General features: G+C 36.2%; 1 protein-coding gene across 1 annotated transcript in view; it reads right to left on the reverse strand.

Moving 5' to 3' along the window:
* The window catches only part of C2CD6 (C2 calcium dependent domain containing 6), a 150,056-nt gene that overhangs the window by 111,511 nt on the left and 15,889 nt on the right, over positions 1-22,656 (reverse strand). The window contains 3 exon segments of the mRNA XM_049711948.1: positions 11,379-11,524; positions 12,891-12,942; positions 16,253-16,339. Coding sequence (XP_049567905.1) covers positions 11,379-11,524; positions 12,891-12,942; positions 16,253-16,339 — 285 coding nt within the window.

Consider the following 22,656-nt stretch of genomic DNA (forward strand, 5'->3'; position numbering starts at 1 on the left):
CAAAATGGCAATAAAAACATACATATCAATAATTACCTTAAACATATTAAATGCTCCAACCAAAAGATATAAACTGGCTGAATGGATACAAAAACAAGACCTGTATATATGCTGTCTACAAGAGACCCATTTCAGATCAGGGACACACACAGACTGAAAGTGAAGGACACTACATAACGGTCAAAGGATCAATCCAAGAAGAAGATACAACAATTGTAAATACATATGCATCCAACATAGGATCACCTCAATATGTAAGGCAAATACTAACAGTCGTAAAAGGAGAAACTGACAGCAACACAGTAGTAGTGGGGGACTTTTTTAAAATAAATTTATTTATTTATATTTTATTTTTGGCTGTTGGGTCTTTGTTGCTGCGCGCAGGCTTTCTCTAGTTGTGGCGAGCGGGGGCTACTGTTCATTGTGGTGAGTGGGCTACTCAGTGCAGTGGCTTCTCTTGTTGCAGAGCACAAGCTCTAGGCCATGCGGCTTCAGTAGTTGCAGCATGCAGGCTCAGTAGCTGTGGCTCATGGGCTCCAGAACGCAGGCTCAGTAGTCGTGGTGCATGGGCTTTAGCTGCTCCGCGGCATGTGGGATCTTCCCAGAGCAGGGCTTGAACCCATGTCCCCTGCATTGGCAGGCAGATTCTTAATGACTGCGCCACCAGGGAAGTCCCATAGTGGGGGACTTTAACACCCCACCTCCATCAATGGACAAATCATCCAGACAGAAAATCAATAAGGAAACACAGGCCTTAAAAGACACATTAGACCAGATGGACTTGATATTTTGATATAAATTGATATTTATAGAGCATTCCACCCAAAAGCAGCAGAATACACAATCTTCTCAAGTGCACATGGAACATTCTCCAGGACTGATCACATACTGGGCCACAAAGCAAGCCTCAATAAATTTAAGAAAACTGAAATCATATCAAGCAGTTTTTCTGACCACAACACTACGAGGTTAGAAATCAACTACAAGAAAAAAACTGTAAAACACATAAACAGATGGAGGCTAAACAATATGCCACTAAACAACCAATGGATCACTGAAGAAATCAAAGAAGAAATTTAAAAATACCTAGCGACAAATGAAAAACTGGACAGCTACATGTAAAAGAATGAAATTAGAACACTCCGTAACACGATACACAAACATAAACTCCAAATGGATTAAAGACCTAAATGTAAGACCAGACACTATAAAACTCTTAGATGAAAACACAGGTAAAACACTCTTTGACATAAACCACAGCAAGAACTTTTTTGACCCACCTCCTAGAGAAACGAAAATAAAAACAAAAATAAACAAATGGGACTTAAACATAAAAGCTTTTGCACAGCAAAGGAAACCATAAACAAGACAAAAACAACCCTCAGAATGGGAGAAAATATTTGCAAATGGAACAACAGAAAAAGGATTAATCTCCAAAATATACAAACAGCTCATGGAGCTCAATATCAAAAAAACAAAAAAATCCAGTTAAAAAATGGGCAGAAGACCTAAACAGACATTTCACCAAGGAAGACATACAGATGGCCAAGAGGCACAGGAAAAGATGCTCAATGTCACTAATTATTAGAGAAATGCAAATCAAAACTACAATGAGGTATCACCTCACACCGGTCAGAATGGCTATCATCAAAAAATCTAGAAACAGTAAATGCTGGAAAGGGTGTGGTGCAAAGGGAACTCTCCTGCACTGTTGGTGGGAATGTAAATTGATACAACCACTATGGAAAACAGTATGGAGATTCCTTAAAAAAATCTAAAAATAGAACTACCATATGACCCAGCAATCCCACTACTGGGCATATACCCTGAGAAAACCATAATTCAAAAAGAGTCATGTACCACAATGTTCATTGCAGCTCTATTTACAATAGCCAAGACATAGAAGCAACCTAAATGTTCATCAACAGATGAACGGTTAAAGAAGTTGTGGCACATATATACAATGGAATATTACTCAGCCATAAAAAGAAATGAAATTGAGTTACTTGTAGTGAGGTGGATGGACCTAGAGTCTGCACACAGAGTGAAGTAAGTCAGAAAGAGAAAAACAAATACCATATGCTAACACATGTATATGGAATCTAAAAAAAAAATTGGTACTGATGAACCTAGTTGCAGCGCAGGAATAAAGATGTAGACATAGAGAATGGACTTGAGGACACAGGTGCAAGAGGGAATCTGGGGTGAAGTGAGAGTAGCATCGACATATATACACTACCAAATGTAAAATAGTTAGCTAGTGGGAAGCAGCAGCATAGCACAGAGAGATCAGCTTGGTGCTTTGTGATGACCTCGAGGGGTGGGATAGGGAGGATGGAGGGAGGCTCAAGAGGGAAGGGATATGGGGACATATGTATGCATATGGCTGATTCACTTTGGTGTACAACAGAAACTAACAAAGTATTGTGAAGCAATTATACTCCAATAAAGATCTATTTTTAAAAAGATTTAAAAAAATAGAGACAAGTGAAAACAAAAGCACGATGATCCGAAACCTATGGCACACAGCAAAAGCAGTTCTAAGAGGGAAGTTTATAGTGATACAAGCTTACCTCAGGAAATAAGAAAAATCCCCAATAAAAACCTAATCTTACACCTAAAGCAACTAGTGAAAGAAGAACATACAAAACCCAAAGTTAGCAGAAGGAAAGAAATCATAAAGATCAGAGAGGAAATAAATGAAATAGAGACAAATAAAACAACAGAAAAGATCAATGAAACTAAAAGCTGGTTCTTTGAAAAGATAGAATTGATAAACCTTTACCCACACTCTTCAAGAAAAAAAGGTGGAGTGCTCAAATCAATAAAATTAGAAATGAAAAAGAAGTTACAATGGCCACCACAGAAACACAAAGGATCTTAAGAGACTACTACAAGTAACTATATGCCAGTAAAATGAACAACCTGGAAGAAATGGACAAATTCTTAGAAAGGTGCAGTCTCCCAAGTCTGAACCGGGAAGAAATAGAAAATATGAACAGACACACTCACAAGTACTAAAATTGAAACTGTGATTTAAAAAAAAACTCTCGTTTTGTTTATGGTTTCCTTTTCTGTGCAAAAGGTTTTAAGTTTAATTAGGTCCCATTTGTTTACTTTTGTTTTTATTTCCATTACTCTAGGACATGGATCCAAAAAGATATTGCTGCAATTTATGTCAAAGAGTGTCCTGCCTATGTTTTCCTCTAGGAGTTTTATAGTATCTGGTCTTACATTTATGATAAAAACTGCAGAAAGTGGACATAGCGGGAACATACCTCAGCATAATAAAGGCCATATATGACAAACCTACAGCTAACATCATACTCAATGGTTAAATCTGAAAGCATTTCCTCCAAGATCAGGAACAAGACCAGGATGTCCACTTTCACCACTTTTATTCAACATAGTTTTTGGAAGTCCTAGCCATGGCAATCAGAGAAGAAAAACAAATTTAAAGAATCTGAATTGGAAAAGAAGAAGTAAAATTGTCACTGTTTGCAGATGACATGATACTATACAGAGAAAATCCTAAAGATGCTACCAGAAAACTACTAGAGCTCATCAATGAATTTGGTAAAGTTAAAAAATTAATACACAGAAATCTGTTACATTTCTATACACTAACAATGAAAGATAAGAAAGACAAATTCAAGAAACAATTCTATTTACCACTGCATCAAAAAGAATAAAATAAACCTACCTAAGGAGGCAAAAGACCTGTACTCTGAAAACTGTAAGACACTGATGAAAGAAACTGAAGATGACACAAACAGATGGAAAGATATACCATGCCCTTGGATTGGAAGAATGAATATTGTGAAAATGACTATACTACCCAAAGCAATCTACAGATTCAATGCAATCCCTATCAAATTACCAAAGGCGTTTTTCACAGAACTACAGCAAAAATTCTCAAAATTTGTATGGAGACACAAAAGACCCCAAATAGCCAAAGCAATCTTGAGAAAGAAAAACAGAGCTGAAGGAATCAGGCTCCCTGACTTCAGACTATACTACAAAGCTACAGTAATCAAAACAGTATAGTACTGGCACAAAAACAGAAATATAGATCAATGGAACATGATAGAAAGTCCAGAAATAAACTCATGCACCTATGTTCAATTAATCTATGACAAAGGAGGCAAGATTATACAGTGGAGAAAAGATAGTCTCTTTAATAAATGGTGCTGGGAAAACTAGACAGCTACATGTAAAAAAATGAAATTAGGACATTCTCTAACACTATAAACAAAAATAAATGCAAAATGAATTAAAGACCTAAATGTAAGACTGGATCCTATAAAACTCTTAGAGGAAAAAATAGGCAGAACTCTCTTTGACATAAATCACAACAATTATCTTTTTCAATCCGTCTCTTAGAGTAATGGAAATAAAAACAAAAATAAACAAATGGGATATAATTAAACTCAGAAGCTTTTGCAAATCAAAGGAAACCATAAACAAAATGAAAAGACAATCCACAGAATGGAAGAAAATATTTACAAACGATGAGACTGACAAGGGATCAATCTCCAAAATTTACAAACAGCTCATTCAGCTCAATAACAAAAAAGGAAACAACCCAATCAAAAAAATGGGCAGAAGACCTAAACAGACATTTCTCCAAAGAAGACAAACAGATGGCCAAGAAGCACATGAAAAGATGCTCAACATCACTAATTATTAGAGAAATGCAAATCAAAACTACAATGAGGTATCACCTGAAACAAGTCACAATGTCCATCATCAAAAAGTCTACAGACAATAAATGCTGGAGAGGGTGTGGAGAAAAGGGAACCCTCTTGCACTGTTGGTGGGAATGTAAATCGGTACAGCCATTATGGAGAACAGTATGGAGGTTCCTTAAAAAAATAAAAATAGAGCTACCATATGATCCAGCAGTCCCACTCCTGGGCATATATCCAGAGAAAAACAAATATTCAAAAGGACACATGCATGCCAATGTTCACTGCAGCGCTGTTTACAATAGCCAAGACATGGAAGCAACCTAAATGTCCATTGATGAAGGAATGGATAAAGAAGATGTAGTACATATATACGATGAAATATTACTCAGCCATTAAAAAGAATGAAATAAGCCATTTGTGGCAACATGGATGGACCTGGATATTATCATACTAAATGAAGTGAGAAAGACAAATATCATATGATATCCCTTATATGTGAAATCTAAAAATATATATACAAATGAACTTATTTACAAAACAGAAACAGACTCAGAGACTTAGAGAACAAAATTATGGTTACCAACGGGGAAGGGTGTGGAGGGAGGGAATAGACTGGGAGTTTGGGACTGACATGTACAGACTGCTATATTTAAAAATAGATAACCAGCAAAGACCTACTGTATAGCACAGGGAACGCTGCTCAATATTCTGTAATAAGGACCTCCCTGGTGGCGCAGTGGTTAAGAATCCAATGTAGGGGACACAAGTTCATTCCCTGATCCAGGGAGATCCCACAGAGACACTAAGGTTGTGTGCCACAACTACTGAGCCTGTGCTCTAGAGCCCGTGAGCCATAACTACAGAGCCTGCATGCCACAACTACTGAAGCCCACGTGCCTAGAGGTTACGTTCCACAACAAGAGAAGCCACCACAGTAAGAAACCCATGCACCACAATGAAGAGTAGCCCCCACTCGCCGGCAACTAGAGAAAGCCTGTGTGCAGCAACGAGGACCCAACACAGCCAAAAATTAATTAATTAATTTTAAAATATTCTGTAATAACCTAAACGGGAAAAGAATTTGAAAAATAGATACATGTATATGTATAACTGAATCACTTTGCTGTATATCTGAAACTAACACAACATTGTTAATCAACTATACTCCAATATATAATTTAAAAAATTTAAATGTATATATGTAAAAAAAGAAACCAGTCTAGTCTTTTGGAGAACATTTCTAAAATAGTCTTTTTATTTATTTTCTTCTTTTCAATAGTCTTTTATTTTTACCCATATATTTACCATTACCAGTGTTCTTCATTCCTTCCTGTGAATCTGGACTTCCATTTGGGATCAACGTTCCTTTGATGTTTATTAAAATGATACAAACCCTCAGCTTTTGTCTTTCACAGTCTTTTAGGAGAATATTTTCATTGGATTTAGAAATCTAGGTTGACCTTATTTTTACCACTTGAAAGAAGGCATTCGCTTGACACCTGACCTCCACTTCTTTAAAATTTTTATTTATTTATTTATTTTATTGATTTGGCTGTGTCAGGTCTTAGTTGAGGTATGCAGGATCTTTGTTGCGGCATGTGGGATCTTCTGTTGTGGTACACGGGCTCTTTGTTGCAGCACATGGGCTCTAGTGCACATGGGCTCAGTAGTTGTGGCACACAGACTTAGTTGCCCCATGGCACGTGGGATCTTAGTCACCCAACCCAGGATCAAACCCACATCCCCTGCATTGGAAGGCAGATTCTTAACCACTGGACCACCAGGGTAGTCCCTGACCTCCACTGTTTCTGATGGGAAGTATGCTGTTATTCTTACTGTTGTTCACTTGAATGTCATGTGTTTTTTCCCTCTGGCTACCTTTAAGATTTTCTTTTTATTTTTTATTTTTAGCAGTTTGACTATGATGTATTTTGGTGTGATCATCTTTGTACTTATTTTGCTTGAGGTTCACTGAGTTTCTTGAATCTATAGATTGATGTCTTTCATCAACTTTGGAAAATGTTTGCCAGAGAAAATTCTAAAATATTAAATACTCTAAATACTTCCTCTTCTTTCCTTCTGGAATGTAATTACACATCTATAAACTGAGTGATATTGCCCACTGGTCTCTTCCATTTTTCAATATTTTTTCTCTCTAAGCTCCAATTTGAATGATTTCTATTGACTTGTCTTTCAGTTAACAGATCCTTCTGTTCTGTTCAGAATGCTTTGAAACATTTCAAATGAATTTTTCATGTCAATATTATATTTTTCATATCTAGAATCTCCATTTGGTTCTTTTTAGTTTCCATTCTCTTCAAAATTCCCATTGTGATCATCCATTTTGTCCTCCTTTTCCACTTTGACACATTTATGATAGTTATAACGTTCCAGTCTGCAGATTCAAACATTTGGGTCACCTGTGGGTTTACCCCTATTGTCTGTTTTTATTTCCCCATGAATAGCAATTTTTTATTATATGATGGGCATTGTGAAGGATATGTAATAGAGACTCTGGGTTTTTTTGTTTTTGTTTTTGTGGTACGCGGGCCTCTCACTGTTGTGGCCTCTCCCGTTGTGGAGCACAGGCTCCATATGCGCAGGCTCAGCAGCCACGGCTCACGGGCCCAGCCGCTCCGCGGCATGTGGGATCCTCCCGGACCAGGGCACGAACCCATGTCCCCCACATTGGCAGGCAGACTCTCAACCACCACGCCACCAGGGAAGCCCGAGACTCTGGGTTTTTATATCTTCCTCTAAGAACTACTGAGTTCTTTTCTGGAAGGCAATCAACTACTGGAAGATCATCTTGATTCTATGAAAAAGTTTGAGGATAGGTCTGTTTCACTTTTTGTCCTTAGTCCTAGTAGGTTTAACCCTTACTCTTAGGACATGATCCTATTCCTAAGACCTGGCCTTTCTGGGATCTCAACTGAATACTGAGCATGTTCAACAAGTTCTCTCCACTTTAGCTGCATCAGACTCCAATGACTCTGAATTTGTGACTTCTGAAATCTCTATTCAGCTCTCAGCTCTCCAGCACTTGTTCTCTGTAATTTCTCCTACAAACTCCCCTTGCACGTGCACACTTTAGGATCCAGCCAAGAACCTGAGTGGAAAACCTACACAGATTTCTAGTGCTCCTTATCTGCTTCTCCCTCCTCTCTAGTACCCTGCTTTACAAATTCCAGCCACCTTAGCAGCCCAAAACTCATGTTTCCTCTGCTCAGCCTCTGCTTCCTCCACCCAGAAAGACTGTTACTTTCTGCTTGGGTTTCACTTCTCTGTGCCAGATTTGCTGCCAGACAGAAAGCTATTGTAAACGTGGAGCTCACCTCTTGTGCTTCCCTTAAGGATTGCAGCCCTCCAAATTCCCATTGTCAAATACCAAAAAATATTTTACTAGTTTTAGGGTTGTTTACAAGAGAAGAATAAATCTAATATCAGCTGCTCCAGCATGGCCAGAACAGAAATCCTCTACTATTCATTCTTTGATATGAGTTCTGTTTTAACATCACTTACCCAACAGCTTTCCAGAACAATTAAACTAGGTTAAATCCATTTGCTATTCCTTTCTATTTTTTGGTGTGTATGTTTTTATTTTTAACCTAGATCTACTTTGTAAGCTTTAGAAAATTAAAGTCCTAGAGTATATACAGTATAATTTTATTTTATCCTAGTTAGGTAGTACATAGTTTAAAAGTCAAAAAGTTTTACAATGGCTAAATCAAAGAAATGTTTTTTCTCCCACTTGTACTAACCGTTTTTTCCCCTATATTTTAGGATGTTTCAACATGTTAAAAAGCTTGCTGGCCAGGGAGAGAATTTCCCTCCCCGGGCTAGCCAGATCCTAGAGATAGCAAAGGGCTTGGCTTGATAGTAGCACATCTTTCATAGGCTAACTAACCAATCTCAAGTCTATAGCCCTAACCACCTCCTTATCTCTCACATGGAACCAATATTTCCCCTGCCCTAAAACATCCCCGGGCCAGGTACCAGGCAACTAGAGACTATACTACAGCCCAAAGCCTGCTGGAATTATTCAGACTAGTCAATTCTAAACTGTTGAATTCCACCCTGCATTACCTTTCTCAAGGAAACCCAATAAAGGCTTTGGCTTGGGCTCTCCCCTTGCTTCCGTCTTCTGCCTCCTGACCACCCTGAAACTTCCGGGGTGGTATGGTGTGGTGTGTCCCTTTTTCTCAGGAAATATAAATAGTAAATTCTTCTTTCAACGGCATTACCCTCTCTATGTCGTCATTCAGTCATACTTCCATAAATTCAATCCCAGGTATAATTTAGTACACTACCCAACCCACTACCTAATTTTCACTCTTCAGAAGCCACCTTTCAACCTTTTTAAGGGATTTCTCTGGTTTGGGGCATAAAATCATGTTACTAATTACTTTTTTTTTTCTTTTTAGTTTTTAGATACTATCTATTTTTTTAACTGAAGTATAGTTGATGCATAATATTATATAAAGTACAGGTGTACAATATAGTGATTCACAGTTTTTAAAATTTATACTCCATTTATAGTTATTATAAAATATTTGCTATATTCCCCATGTTGTACAATATATCCTTGTAGCTTGTTTTATACCTAATATTTTGTACCTCTTAATTCCCCACCCCTATTTTGCCCCTTCCCCTTCCCTCTCCCCACTGGTAACCACTAGTTGGTCCTCTGTATCTATGAGTCTTCTTTTTTGTTATATTCACTAGTTTGTTGTATGTTTTTAGATCTCACATATAAGTGACATCATACAGTATTTGTCTTTCCTGACTTATTTCACTTAGCATAATGCCCTCCAAGTCCATCCATGTTGCTGCAAATGGTAAAATTTCATTCTTTTTTATGGCCGAGTAGTATTCCATCATGTGTATGTACATGCATATATGTATGTATGTATATATATCTCCTTTATCCATTCATCTGTTGATGGACATTTAGGTTGCTTCCATATCTTGGCTACTGTAAATAATGCTACTATGAACACTGAAGTCATGTATATATCATCTACTGACTGCTTATTGTGGAAGAAAAATATTCACTCTCAACATCCTCCTCCCACAATTTTCACGTTTCTTTTCCCCTCAGTCCTCCAGTATATTATATATCATTTTTTTGTTAGAATAATACTTAGTGTTTATATTATTATGTATATGTAACTTTTTTCAGGGTTTAATAATATACTTACAATGATCGTATTTCTTGCCCTGTATCATTTTTTAATTTCCCTGGAGTTAATATGTGTCTTGCTTTTTTAATGTTTCTTTGTTTGCTTGTACAATTTTCTATGCAAATATTACTAGGTCATTCCCAAACTCTCCATTAGAGTTCCACTAAAACTCTCCTCTTATTATACTCAAACTAATAGCGCCTATTAAAATAAATATAGGAAAAATATTTTGATTATGCTAAAAATCACCCTATTAATTTATATTGTTTTCCAGTATTAACTTCAAGTTTTATTTAAATGGACATATAGCCACAAAATTATTGAAAACTTGGCGATGAAGTCTAGGAAAATTACTGGCAAAGTAAAAGAAATAATATGGATTGCCTCTAGCAAAACAATGCTTTTTTAAAAAACTATGTTTAAAGAACTGTCTTCAATACTCAACAGTTAAGCAAAATGAAGTTTGAAAAAATATATATATATACGTATATATGGTATAGAGGAAATGTTTTAGGATTTCACTAAAATTCAACTAATGTAATAAAACTATCAGGAAACAACTGGACAAATCAAGGAATCCTACAGCTAAATGAAATAGTGTCACTCATTTTAAAGACAACTCTGAGATACATTTAAGATTCTAAGAGCTTAACTGTAAACAGAAGCAAACTCAGCATAGCAAGCTCTGGTGTGAGAGGTGGTTTAATGAAGCCAGTATGCAGCCAGACTGACTGCATTCTCAGCTCCACCAATTACTAGTTCTATGACCTTAAGAAAGTTCTTTAAACCTTACAGTATGTTTCCTCATCTGCAAAATAAAGATGATAATAAGAGTATATATATATATTTTGAAGGGTTATAAAGACTAAATAAGCTAATCCATGTGAAAGTAATTAGAGAGAGTCTATATAAGAAGAAAGGAGAGAGGGAAAGGAGGAGATGAAAAAAAAGGGTGTGCTATGCACTGAACGTTTGTGTCCCCTCAAAATTCGTATGTTGAAGTCTAAATCTCCAATGTGATGGTATTTGTAGGTGGTGTGTTTGAGAGGTCACTAGGTCATGAGAATGGAGCCCTCATGAATCTGATTACTGTCCTTATAAGGAACTTCTCACCTTCCAGAAAGGTGAGAAATAAAAGTTTGTTGTTTAAGCAACCCAGTCTATGGTAATTTGTTATAGTAGCCCACGCTGACTAAGGCAGGTGTAAGAGGGCAAATGGGAGGGGAAGACTAAGACAGAGAAAAATGCATCCATGTGTGATAAACACTCAGAATCACCGACAGCAATATCTCAGAGAAGAACACCATGATTATGTATTCTACAGTAAACTCTGAAAACATCAATATAGCCTATAATACAGAAATAAAATACTGTAAAGTATCAAATAAAAGAACATTGCTTTTGTTTCTTTCCTGTCGCCTGGAAAAAAAAAGACACTGTTAGTGTAGAACGTTTGAAACTATAAAAATGCATTCTTTTATTCAGAAGAGAAATTTAACATTACCTGTACAGAAAAATATTTCACTTCATCAAATGTAATTACAGTGTCCTCTTCATTGTTTGGGGGTAGCAAGCTATACTTTTTTGTACATTTCACCACGTTGTTAATAGAGACGCGAATGAACAAATTACTGTAATGTTGTAAACTGACTGAAAATACATATTTAGGAAGCAAATTTTGTTGTAATTGAACAGTAACACATTGTAAAATTAATCCATTAAACAATTCAGGCCAAAACCTAAGAATCAATCAAATAAAGAAAGAAATTATAGAGCATATTAAACAATAAGGAAAGTCTTTTAAAATAGTATTTTTGCCCATCAGTGGTAGGTACAATATAAGTACGAAAAGAAGGTTGATTCTTCCTTAGATTACTTCTCATATTTTTATCCTCACATTTCCATTATAATTCTTTTGCAAATTTTCCTATATATTATTTTTAAGGTGACTAAACGTTTCCAATACATACTTGAAAATTTTTTTCTAAGCGTAATTACATAGAAATTTAAAACTTCAAAAAATATGTCACTTCAGAGTAATTTATTCTTAATTTTAGGACAACAAAATTTAAAGCAGCATTCTACTTTGTAATTCACTTCACTATATACTTCACTTATACTATTTTGGTCTGTATTTTTATCTTTCATAGCACTCCATGAATTAAAACGATTTTGTTTTATGATTTAATTATCTTCAAAACTCTCTCTATTTAGAATTCTCTTCAATAGTTCACTTTATTTACAAAAGAAACATCAAGTCTTCATAATGAGACAGGCTTTATGCCATGACAGGTCTAATAATAAGCATTCAGCTTATTTAAAGGCACCGAGAAAAATAAACCCTTTAAACAGTGTTTGAGAAGCAAAGTTATTAATTAGAAATAAATTAGTATTATCATCCAAGAAGATATGTATATTTTCTTTAACTTACATGATGATCGAGGTGGATTACAGATAGCTAAAAATCTTTTGTCACTCTCCACATCAAAAAGTGGAGTTTATTTTCCTCTGCTCTTTAATCTGGCCTGGTCCTGTGACTACTTTAACATGCAACTGACGTGACCAGGGCTGAGACTAGGATAGGGTGGCACTACCCAGAGTACAAAATTTAAGTGGACACCAAAAACTTCAGTAATCAATATTTTAATGTAATACTTTTAAATCAAAATTAATGCAGAAAAAATGTTTAATGATGAAAGACAAGACCCTAGGACTACATGGAAAGAAAGGTCTAACCCTTTCAGCATCTCAGCTAAGTCCAGTCTTTCAGGCATTCTCACTAAGGCACCAGACATGTAAATGAGCCGTTTTAGGTATCCCAGCCCTTTTGAACTGCAGCCCCAGCTGGGATAATGTGAAGCAGAAGAACCACCTAGTGAATGTACAGACAGTGATTGGTAATAAAATGGTTAATGTTTCAAGCCACTGAGTCTTAGAGTGTTTTGTAAGCCAGCAATATATAACAGAACAGCGATATATGATCCCAGTATGGTTCTTAAATCAAAAGAAAGGATACTCTTAGGCGTAAAATGTTTGCACTTCTTTACATGAATGGCTAGGCAGCCAACCTATAACAATCAAAATAAAAACACAGCAAATTAAGTTTTAAAAGTTAACTTTTCTTCCATTTTACTCTCACCAAACTACATTTTTTTTAAAGTTTCACTTTGTTAGTTTTTCTCATTAGAAATATTTTTTCTTATTAGAAATATCTAGTTACAGAAAACACCAGAAAGCAGAAAAATAGGCAAGATTTGTTCAAAGTAAACTTAAAACAAACAAGAATACAAAGAAAAAAATGGTTCATTTATTAACTTCAATCCAAATATCACTCTTTGAATCATTTTTATTTTACATTAGGTGAGAACTGATACAACATAGCATCTTGCATATAACAAGAAATATGCCTTGCTTCAGATAAGCTTTTTTATCCAGTATCCTAAAACGACTGTATTCATTCAACAATCATGCACTGACTATAATATGTCAAGGGTTGTGAAATACTCATTCTCTCTTGTACAAAGTGTTTCCCAATGTTAAGAAAAATTGTATCTTGTGTTTAACCATAAAATCAAGTACAAAATTAATACAAGAATACTTGAATACTATTAGCCAAATGTAAGCCATTTGATCTTAATTCAGCCATGTTTGGTCTTAAAAACCAAGTAAAAACAAGAGCAATATTATATTAAATATCTGTGAAACAAAATAAATGGCCCAATAGTAGTTTTAAATATAGCGTAAGTAATTTTAAGGATTTGGTTTTAGAACAATGCAGAAAAAGAAGTTAGCACTCAATATTTAATTAAAAGACTACTGTATCTGAATGATAAAATTCTAAAGAAGAAAATATTGTGGTCTACTTCTTAGAGAGACATAAGTATAAAATATTATGTTAAAAGAAAGGTTCTAATCTAGGTGAGACTTAAAATGGTATTGCCATAGGAAAGTCCACGAATCACTGTTAACTTCTTAAAATTGGGTGCACACAAGGAGGGTAAAACAGGGAAATATAGCTATAATTTTGTTTTGCATAATTCTATATATAAAAATTCTGTCATAAATCACTGACTGCCTGTCAAGTATCTCAACATGAAGCCATCAGCAACTATCCTAATTTTCCTTATATTTCAATAGCTTTTTATACTTTTACATAAGAGATCCATATAATATAAAAAAGAGAATAAATTTCTATTCAAGTATAGAAAAAGATTTAACATTCAAAACCATAACGATGGGACTTCCCTGGTGGTGCAGTGGTTAAGAATTCGCCTGCCAATGCAGGGGACACGGGTTTGATCCCTGGTCCGGGAAGATCCCACATGCCACGGAGCAACTAAGCCCACATGCCACAACTACTGAGCCTGCATTCTAGAGCCCGCAAGCCACAACTACTGAGCCCGTGTGCTGCAACTACTGAAGCTCGCATGCTCTAGGGCCTGCGTGCCACAACTACTGAGCCTGCATGCTGCAACTACTGAAGCCTGTGAGCCTAGAGCCTGTGCTCCACAACAAGAAAAGCCACCACAATGAGAAAGCCTGCGCACTGCAATGAAGAGTAGCCCCTGCTCACTGCAACTAGAGAAAGCCCATGCACAGCAACGAAGACCCAATGCAGCCAAAAACAAACAAACAAACAAATCAAAACAAAAACCATAATGATGACCATTCACAGGTTGCAGATAACAAATGTTGCCACAGATTGTGAGACCCATCTGTGGCCCTAAGCAATAACCCTGTCAACACCTTGACCCCCAAAACACTCTCAAACATGCACTTAAAACTGGAAAGCTGGGCTTCCCTGGTGGCACAGTGGTTGAGAGTCCGCCTGCCGATGCAGGGGATGCGGGTTCGTGTCCCGGTCCGGGAGGATCCCACATGCCGCGGAGCAGCTGGGCCCACCGGAGTGGCTGGACCTGTGAGCCACGGCCGCTGAGCCTGCGCGTCCGGAGCCTGTGCTCCACAATGGGAGAGGCCGCGTACCGCAAAAAAAAAAAAAACAGGAAAGCAACCACAGCTGTTGACAAAAGTACTTTATGTGCTCAATTTTAAGACATCATTTTCATTTTTTTCTGAAAATGGGATATGATTATTAGAAATAGGAGTAGTGGGTTGTGATGTAGTTATCATGGCCTACACATGCACCAACTTTGCCAAATCACAGAACATTCAAAGAGAAGGTGATGTGGCTGAATCACACACTGGGAGGAGCCATCAGTCACATGCCAAACATCTCTGTGTCAGAACTTCCAGCTAACTCTTAAGAGAAGCTTTTTGATGTCTAGCAATATGTAATTCAAATAAGGAAAATATGAACTATAAGGTTAGGAACTGTGGGAGAAATAAAAAGATTCTTCAAAATGTGAGTTCTAAAGACACGCAGAAGTCATATTCAAGAGTATGGATTTCAGAAACTAGTATGTCAACATAGTGACATGCATAATAGTTTATGGCCAAAAGAGATTTCAAAGAGTCTTTTCTAAGTTTAGAGTCGGACAGTGAAGGCTTATACTTCAACTTTGATTATGATAGAGGGAAGAAAGTGTTATATAATTTTACGAGTAAGGTACACCACGGTCATTCTGTAAAAACAAAAGTGTATACATGAGTTATTCTTATTTTCCCCCTAAAAAGGTGGTGTTAAATTCATCATAAATTTTTTAATCAAGAAAATGTATTAGTACACAATAGGAACTAGAGAAGAGACACAAGAGAAACTCTCATTTCACAGCCACTAATTCTTCTGATAGTGTTTAGAAAATAAAGGTAACTGTGAGAGAATACCACAATATTTGATAGTTCTAAATATACATAGATCTTCACGGCCTATACTCTCTCTATAGCGCCCAAAAGAGAAAACAGACTTTTCTGGTTCTCAGCCTAGATATTAGGTCCCACCTGTGTGTGTGTGTACGTGTATGATTGATGAGTATGTTTGTTTTTGTTTCTATGGTTTATTATTTTTTGGATGAGAGAGAGATGTGGGATCAATTATCACTCAAAGTTCCCTAAATCTGACAAAAATATAATTATCTGAAGAGTTTAACAAAAATACTGGTTCCTAGGCCCCATTCTCAGTTTCTAAGCTAGCGGATCTTAAGTGGGGCCCAAGAATCAATGTTTTAAAAAAGTATCCCAGGTAATTCTGATGTAACTAGTGTTTAGGAATCCCTAGCAGAGACATTTTTTCTGTGAATCAGGATGTTTTCCAAAATTTCAGTGATTATTAGAATGCTTTTCTGACTCATAAAAATGAAAAATTCATGAATATGTTTATCAGAGAGGACCGTTTTCTACACATGCTTTTTGACATTAAATAGTTTTCATATGAAATAAAAAATAATTTGTACATGTTTATTGAGGTTTAGTCATACATACCACATCGCCAAATGGCACCAAAGTTGGTGCCTCAGGTGTCACTTCTAGTTCTTTACTTTCAGACCCTTTAAGAGTTTTTCTCAGCATCTACAATGTAAATAAATTAAGACTTTATAAGGCAGAGAAGAATATAATTAGAAAAGATATTATACTTCAACAAAAATTTTATGAGCATCTAGTATCAGGTATTATATATTTTATAACTTATATTCTATGACTTGAAAACGCCTCACTAAGTTTATCATTAGCAGAGAAACGAAATGTGTACAATTAAATATAAAATAATTAAGGGAATTATGAGAGAGGAGAGAAGTACATAATAGCATAAACAATGAGTTCTCCTTGTTAACTAAAAATGATGGTCTTAATCTAATGTGGACTAGGTCCTGTATCCCACAAATGGCAGTAATCCTGCTTGCAAATTATTCCAATATTCCTTCAGTTATCAGCCACTGAAGGAACTGGAATTTAATCCTTTGGAATAGTAGGTACAGTGGAAAGGAGTAATGAACAGATGGCTTTTGGTTTTTGGTTGTGTGATCTCATCCAGAGTAACCCTACTAACTAATATTTCTGGGCTAATAATTAACTTTGTTCTTAAGGGCTCTGGTCACAACACATAATGGTTAGCATTTAAAAATTACAAGACATTTTAATATAGACTTGTATAGTAAAGAGAAAGGGATGGGAGGGGAAAGGAGAGGAAGGGTGAGGGGAATAGTGAACAAACCGTCTATTAAAAATCTAACCTGAAAAGGAGAATTGTATTTATTCCCAACCTTTGCTGAACTTGAATCAACATGGCCTTATTTCCAAACAATAATTTCCCAGGAATCTTTGTCGTTATGTGTCTTTCAAGAATCGCTTGTTTAATTTTTATAGTATGTAATAAATGTAATAAATCCTTATTATGTTGAAAATTTTGTTTTAAAGTACAAAACAAATACTTTCAGTGTACTGAAAACATTTGTTTTATACATCTTGGATCACTTTGTTATTGCTGCACCTGACTGGCTTAATGTGTTTTTTTTTATATACATGATAAAATCATAGGTTAAGCTAACTGAATGACAATTACTGTACAAAAATTGTTGTATTTTTTGTATTGTTGCAAAACAACAATTGTTGCAAAAATATCAACCTGTGGACAGTGTATGTGTATTTAATATGGAACCTCATATTTTCTAATGTTTTAATGATCTTATTATGGAAGTCTACTTTGAATATGCATTTTAAAAAATACAAAATAATTGGGGAAAAATCCTTTAGAATACTAATACTCAATTTATCCTTAACAACCTGGTATTTTATACTTAACAATCCCTCGTTTTCTTACCTTTTTACTTTTCCTTCCTCATATGAGCAGAGCTCTCTCCAATGGCAGCAGCATGAACAAAACAACTCTTTGCCAAAATTCTATTAGAACCTTGAACAAAACTTCTAAAGGCTAGTCTCATAAAGCCTCTGATACCACCTAGAATTTCTCCTGAACCTGCAGAGAATTTTAATTTCAGTTAATTCCACTGTGCCTTTCCTCTCTGCTGCTTTTGGCCCCCAAAGCAGAACTTCCTCGCGGCACTTCTATTTTAAAGTCTGAACATTCACTCACATTGCTCTGCACTTCCTCCCCAGTGGCCTTTCTGGCCCACTCTCCCCCATTCCACAGTTTCTTTGAAAACCTACTAGCCTACATGATTACCTTTTCCTAGGATGCTCCCACTCCTAGCACTAATGGCAAGCTCACTATCCTTACATCAATTAACATTCGCTAATGTGCTGGCAGGACTATATGCCTGGCACTTTGCTGATTCCAGCTTGAGACGTTCCTGCCCTTCAGAAGTTCGGGCTGGTGTTGAAGACAGGTAACAAAACAATGACAGTTTCACTATAAGAAAAACAAATGCTGAGGAGAGAAAGTTTTATCTTTACTCATTCTCTACACAGATCTTACACGTGGAAAAAGAATGATTTATTTGATTGGTCAGACACTGCCATTCATTGTACAAGTTACAGGTGCATGGAATTCTTAAGTCTAAAAGAGATGTTTTAAATCATCTTTTTCCCTGCCCAAGCTCAGGAGCAATGACTCCTTTTCACACTGTGTGGTTCTCTGACCCCATGAAACAAGACCACTCACAGCAGGGACCAAAGATTATTCTCTAGAGTAGCAGGAGAAAATATTAGAATTTTCCAACTTCTTTAACAAATATGAAAGTAAGCACATAGAGACGACTATAAGCAGTAGACAAATATTCTGAGTAAAAGTGTGAGTTTCACACTCAGAGGGGTTCATATCAGTGCCCTCATGCTTTCGGGGTATTGCGTTTGCTAGTTAAATGGGTTGACCAATTACATTACCTTGAATAGTATTTAGTCTACTTTGCAAATAGATGAGAACTGATCGCAAGAAATTTCATGGCAAAGCATTTTTAAAAGTTGGCAAACACAAAGATGCATCATGCAGTTTGGTTTTATAAAAAGATAAATGTTGCAGTTTGCTAAACTTTTCTGTGATGACTGTCAGTAGTATATAAACTAGCAACTATTTTAAAATATATACTTCTCTGTCCTTTCAGAGTAAGATGGTGACATTTTAATGAGTGTGAAAATAACTATCTTTTTGAAATAAACTCAAGTTAAGAACATCTTAAAAACTATTGGAAATATCTCCTTCTAATGTAATTTTATATGTGTGCAAATGTGTTATGAGTACCCTAGAAGCTCACAGTATCACATTTTAAAAACTTAGAAACACTTTTCTTATTTGTTTAAAAATCTCACAAATGAAGAGTTTCAGCAGGTTAACAGACCATTTTTCCTTGTAAATATAAAAAGACTGCAATGCCTTCCAAAGACTTTACCGGAACTAATTAATCAGAGAAGTAACAGTTTACTCAAAAACTGTGAGCTAAAAACTTTGAATAACATAATAGAAATGAAAAGTAAGTACTGTGATTTACTAGGCTCAACCAAGATGCATCTCTTCCATTTGGAATTTCAAATCTTTAAGAGGTACCTTTTTCAAATACAACAGCATTAAAAACCAAATACTGAAATAAATTTGTCTTAGAACCAGACCTTCAAATCACTACATCACAAAGTATTAAATCATGCTTTTCTAAATAAAGTAAAACTCAAAAATTAAAAAAAATCATGCTTTTCAAAAACAGTGATGCTTATTGAGTTTGTACCACTAATAAACAAAATATAATTAAAATCATTTTTAGAAGTATTGCTTATTTATCATTTTAAATTTTTATATATTATAGAATTTATTAAGTAAATTGCAGTACATTTATGTAATATATAAATAAATATATAAAACACTGGTGATAAATGTTCATATGTTTTTTATTGATAAGATTGTGCAATCAAAGAAATTTGGAGAATACTGCTAAAAAGTCACATCTAGGGCTTCCCTGGTGGTGCAGTGGTTGAGAGTCCGCCTGCCAATGCAGGGGACACGGGTTCGTGTCCCGGTCCGGGAAGATCCCACATGCCGCGGAGCGGCTGGGCCTGTGAGCCATGGCCGCTGAGCCTGCGCGTCTGGAGCCTGTGCTCCGCAACGGGAGAGGCCACAACAGTGAGAGGCCCGCGTACCGCAAAAAAACAAAACAAAAACAAAAAATAAAAAAGTCACATCTAGATGCCTATGCCTTGCTTTCCTAAATCTGTCTTTCCGGAGGCTTTAAGCTGCCAGTTCCCATGTGTATGCACACCTCAGCACAGTCTGCTCAGAATGAAGGAGGCTCACTTTCTCCATTTGATAGCTCCACTGCCTTCAATATGAGATGGAGGTAAGAATTCCACAATAGTTTTCAGTTTTGACTCATCACCAGAAAGCCTTGGATAAAGCTGATATACTTAGTTCCCTATTTGGCTGCCCACTTTTCTGAAAATACTAATGGTCACAACTCTGGAGTAAAAGAGGAACAAAGGTTAATATTCCAGTACCAAGCCCCATTCAGGATGCCTACAAACTATCTCTTAAACACAGGGCAAATAAGGGGAGTGAGGAGAAAGAGTGTTAGGGAAGGAGATGATGATACTTCAAGTGGGTCTGAAGAAGTAAAAAATTAAGAACTAGGGGGAGAGGAGCCTAGACAAAATAAATAAGTTTAAAAGCATAAAGAAGCAAGGCACAGTTTATATTATGCCATATTTATATACTACACATAATTATATTATACTTAAGTATACATGCTTATATGTAAATAAGTATACATACATATAAATATTGAATATTATTTTATTTTTATATTATGTAATATTATATAACATATAAGTTTATATTATATATAAATATACTATATAAATATATATAATTCATTTCCTCAAATTAAGCTATAGTTTCATGCAATCAAAATCAAAGTCCCAACAAGTCTTCCTATGGAAACTGATGAACTTTTCCAAGACAATCTCAAAGAAGAAAAACAGGATGACATAAAATTAAAGAAATAAAGGTATTATTTCTTAATCTCTAATGGCATTAGTACAAGGATAGACAAATGCACCAAAGAAACTGATTAGAGAGTCTGGAAACAGACCCACACATTTATGGACACTTCACTTGTGATAAGGATGGAACCACAGAATAGTGGGTCAAAAACATTCTCAACTGGGTTAAACAGAAATCTCCACACAAAAGAAAGAAGGAAGGAAGAAAGAAAGGAAGGAAGGAAAGGAAGGAAGGAAGGAAGGAAGGAAGGAAGGAAGGAAAGGAAGGAAGGAAGGAAAGGAAGGAAGGAAGGAAGGAAGGAAAGAAAGAAAAAAAGAAAGAAAGAAAGAAAGAGGGAGGGAGGGAAGGAGGAAGAGAGAGAGGAAGAGAACAAAAAAGAAAAGATCAAAAGGAAAAAAGAGAGGAAAAAAGACCTGACTTGTACCTCACAGTACATACACACAAAATCAGTCACAGGTGAATTTGTAGATCTCAATGTGAAAGGAAAAGCAATTAGAAGATAATATAGGAGAATATTTCCATGACGTTGGGGTAGCAGATTTCTAAAACAGAACACAAAGAACAATAAACACAAAGAAAGTCTGATACATTAAACTACATTAAATTTAATAACTTCTACTTATCAAAAAGACACCATTAAGAAAGTGAAAACATAAGCCACTGACTGATTTTTGCAACATGTTTAGTATAATTGACAAAGGGCCTATAACTAGAATGTATACACAAATTTATACAAACTAATAAGAAAAAGGAAGACAATACAACAGAATAATGGGGAACATACTTGAACAGGCACTTCACAGAAGAGTTATAAGATCGCTAATAATCATTTGGAAGGGAACACACCCTCATTAGTCATCAGGGAAATGAAAGCTAATACCACAAAGCGATACCACAACACATCCCTGAGATGGCTAACCATAAAGAGACTGACACTATCAAGTGGAAGGATTTGGAGTATCTAGAACTCTAATACACTGCCAGTGGGAATATAGTTGTTATATTTTCTTTGGAAAACTCTTTGGTATTTTGTACTGAAGTTGAACGTATACATACTAATGACCCAGAAATTCCATTCCTAAATATATTCCCAACAGAATGTAGGCATATGTATAACATGTACAAGAATGTTTCAAACTATTATTCACCATAGCCAAAAAACAGAAACAACCCAAATATCCATTAACAATAGAATGGCTCAGCTCCCAGCCCCCCACCCACCCCGGTGGGTGAGCAGACAAGCCTCTTGGGCTGGTTGGCCTATGGTCCAAGAAGGGATTTGAGATCCTGAGGACCAGCTACCCCTCAGGGTAGTGTTTTTCCTTATGGCAAAATTTTAAAAATAGAGGGAGAAGATCTTCAATTAAGATAGAACTCAAAAGATACCTACATTCTAGATTAAGAGTCATTTGCCTTTGGCACCTCAGGCTGGTGCAACTACACGCGGCCTCTGCCGCCACAGGCTCCCCCCGCATTCCGTACCTCTCCCTGCCCCCCCGCCTGAGTGAGCCAGAGCCCCCGAAGCAGCTGCTCCTTTAACCCCATCCTGTCTGAGTGAAGAACAGATGCCCTCGGGCGACCTACACACAGAGGCGGGGCCAAATCCAAAGCTGAACCCCGGGAGCTGTGCGAACAAAGAAGAGAAAGGGAAATCTCTCCCAGAAGCCTCAGGAGCAGCGGATTAAATCTCCACAATCAACTTGATGTGCCCTGCATCTGTGGAATACATGAATAGACAACGAATCATCCCAAATTGAGGAGGTGGACTTTGGGAACAACGATATATATATATATTTTTCCCTTTTTCTCTTTTTGTGAGTGTGTATGTTTATGCTTCTGAGTGTGATTTTGTCTGTATAGTTTTGCTTTTACCATTTGTCCTAGGGTCCTGTCTGTCTTTTTTTTTTTAATTATTTCTTAAAAATTTTTTCTTAATAATTTTTTT

Source organism: Orcinus orca, chromosome 7, assembly GCF_937001465.1.
Source record: "Orcinus orca chromosome 7, mOrcOrc1.1, whole genome shotgun sequence".
NCBI classification, from domain to species: Eukaryota; Metazoa; Chordata; class Mammalia; order Artiodactyla; family Delphinidae; genus Orcinus; species Orcinus orca.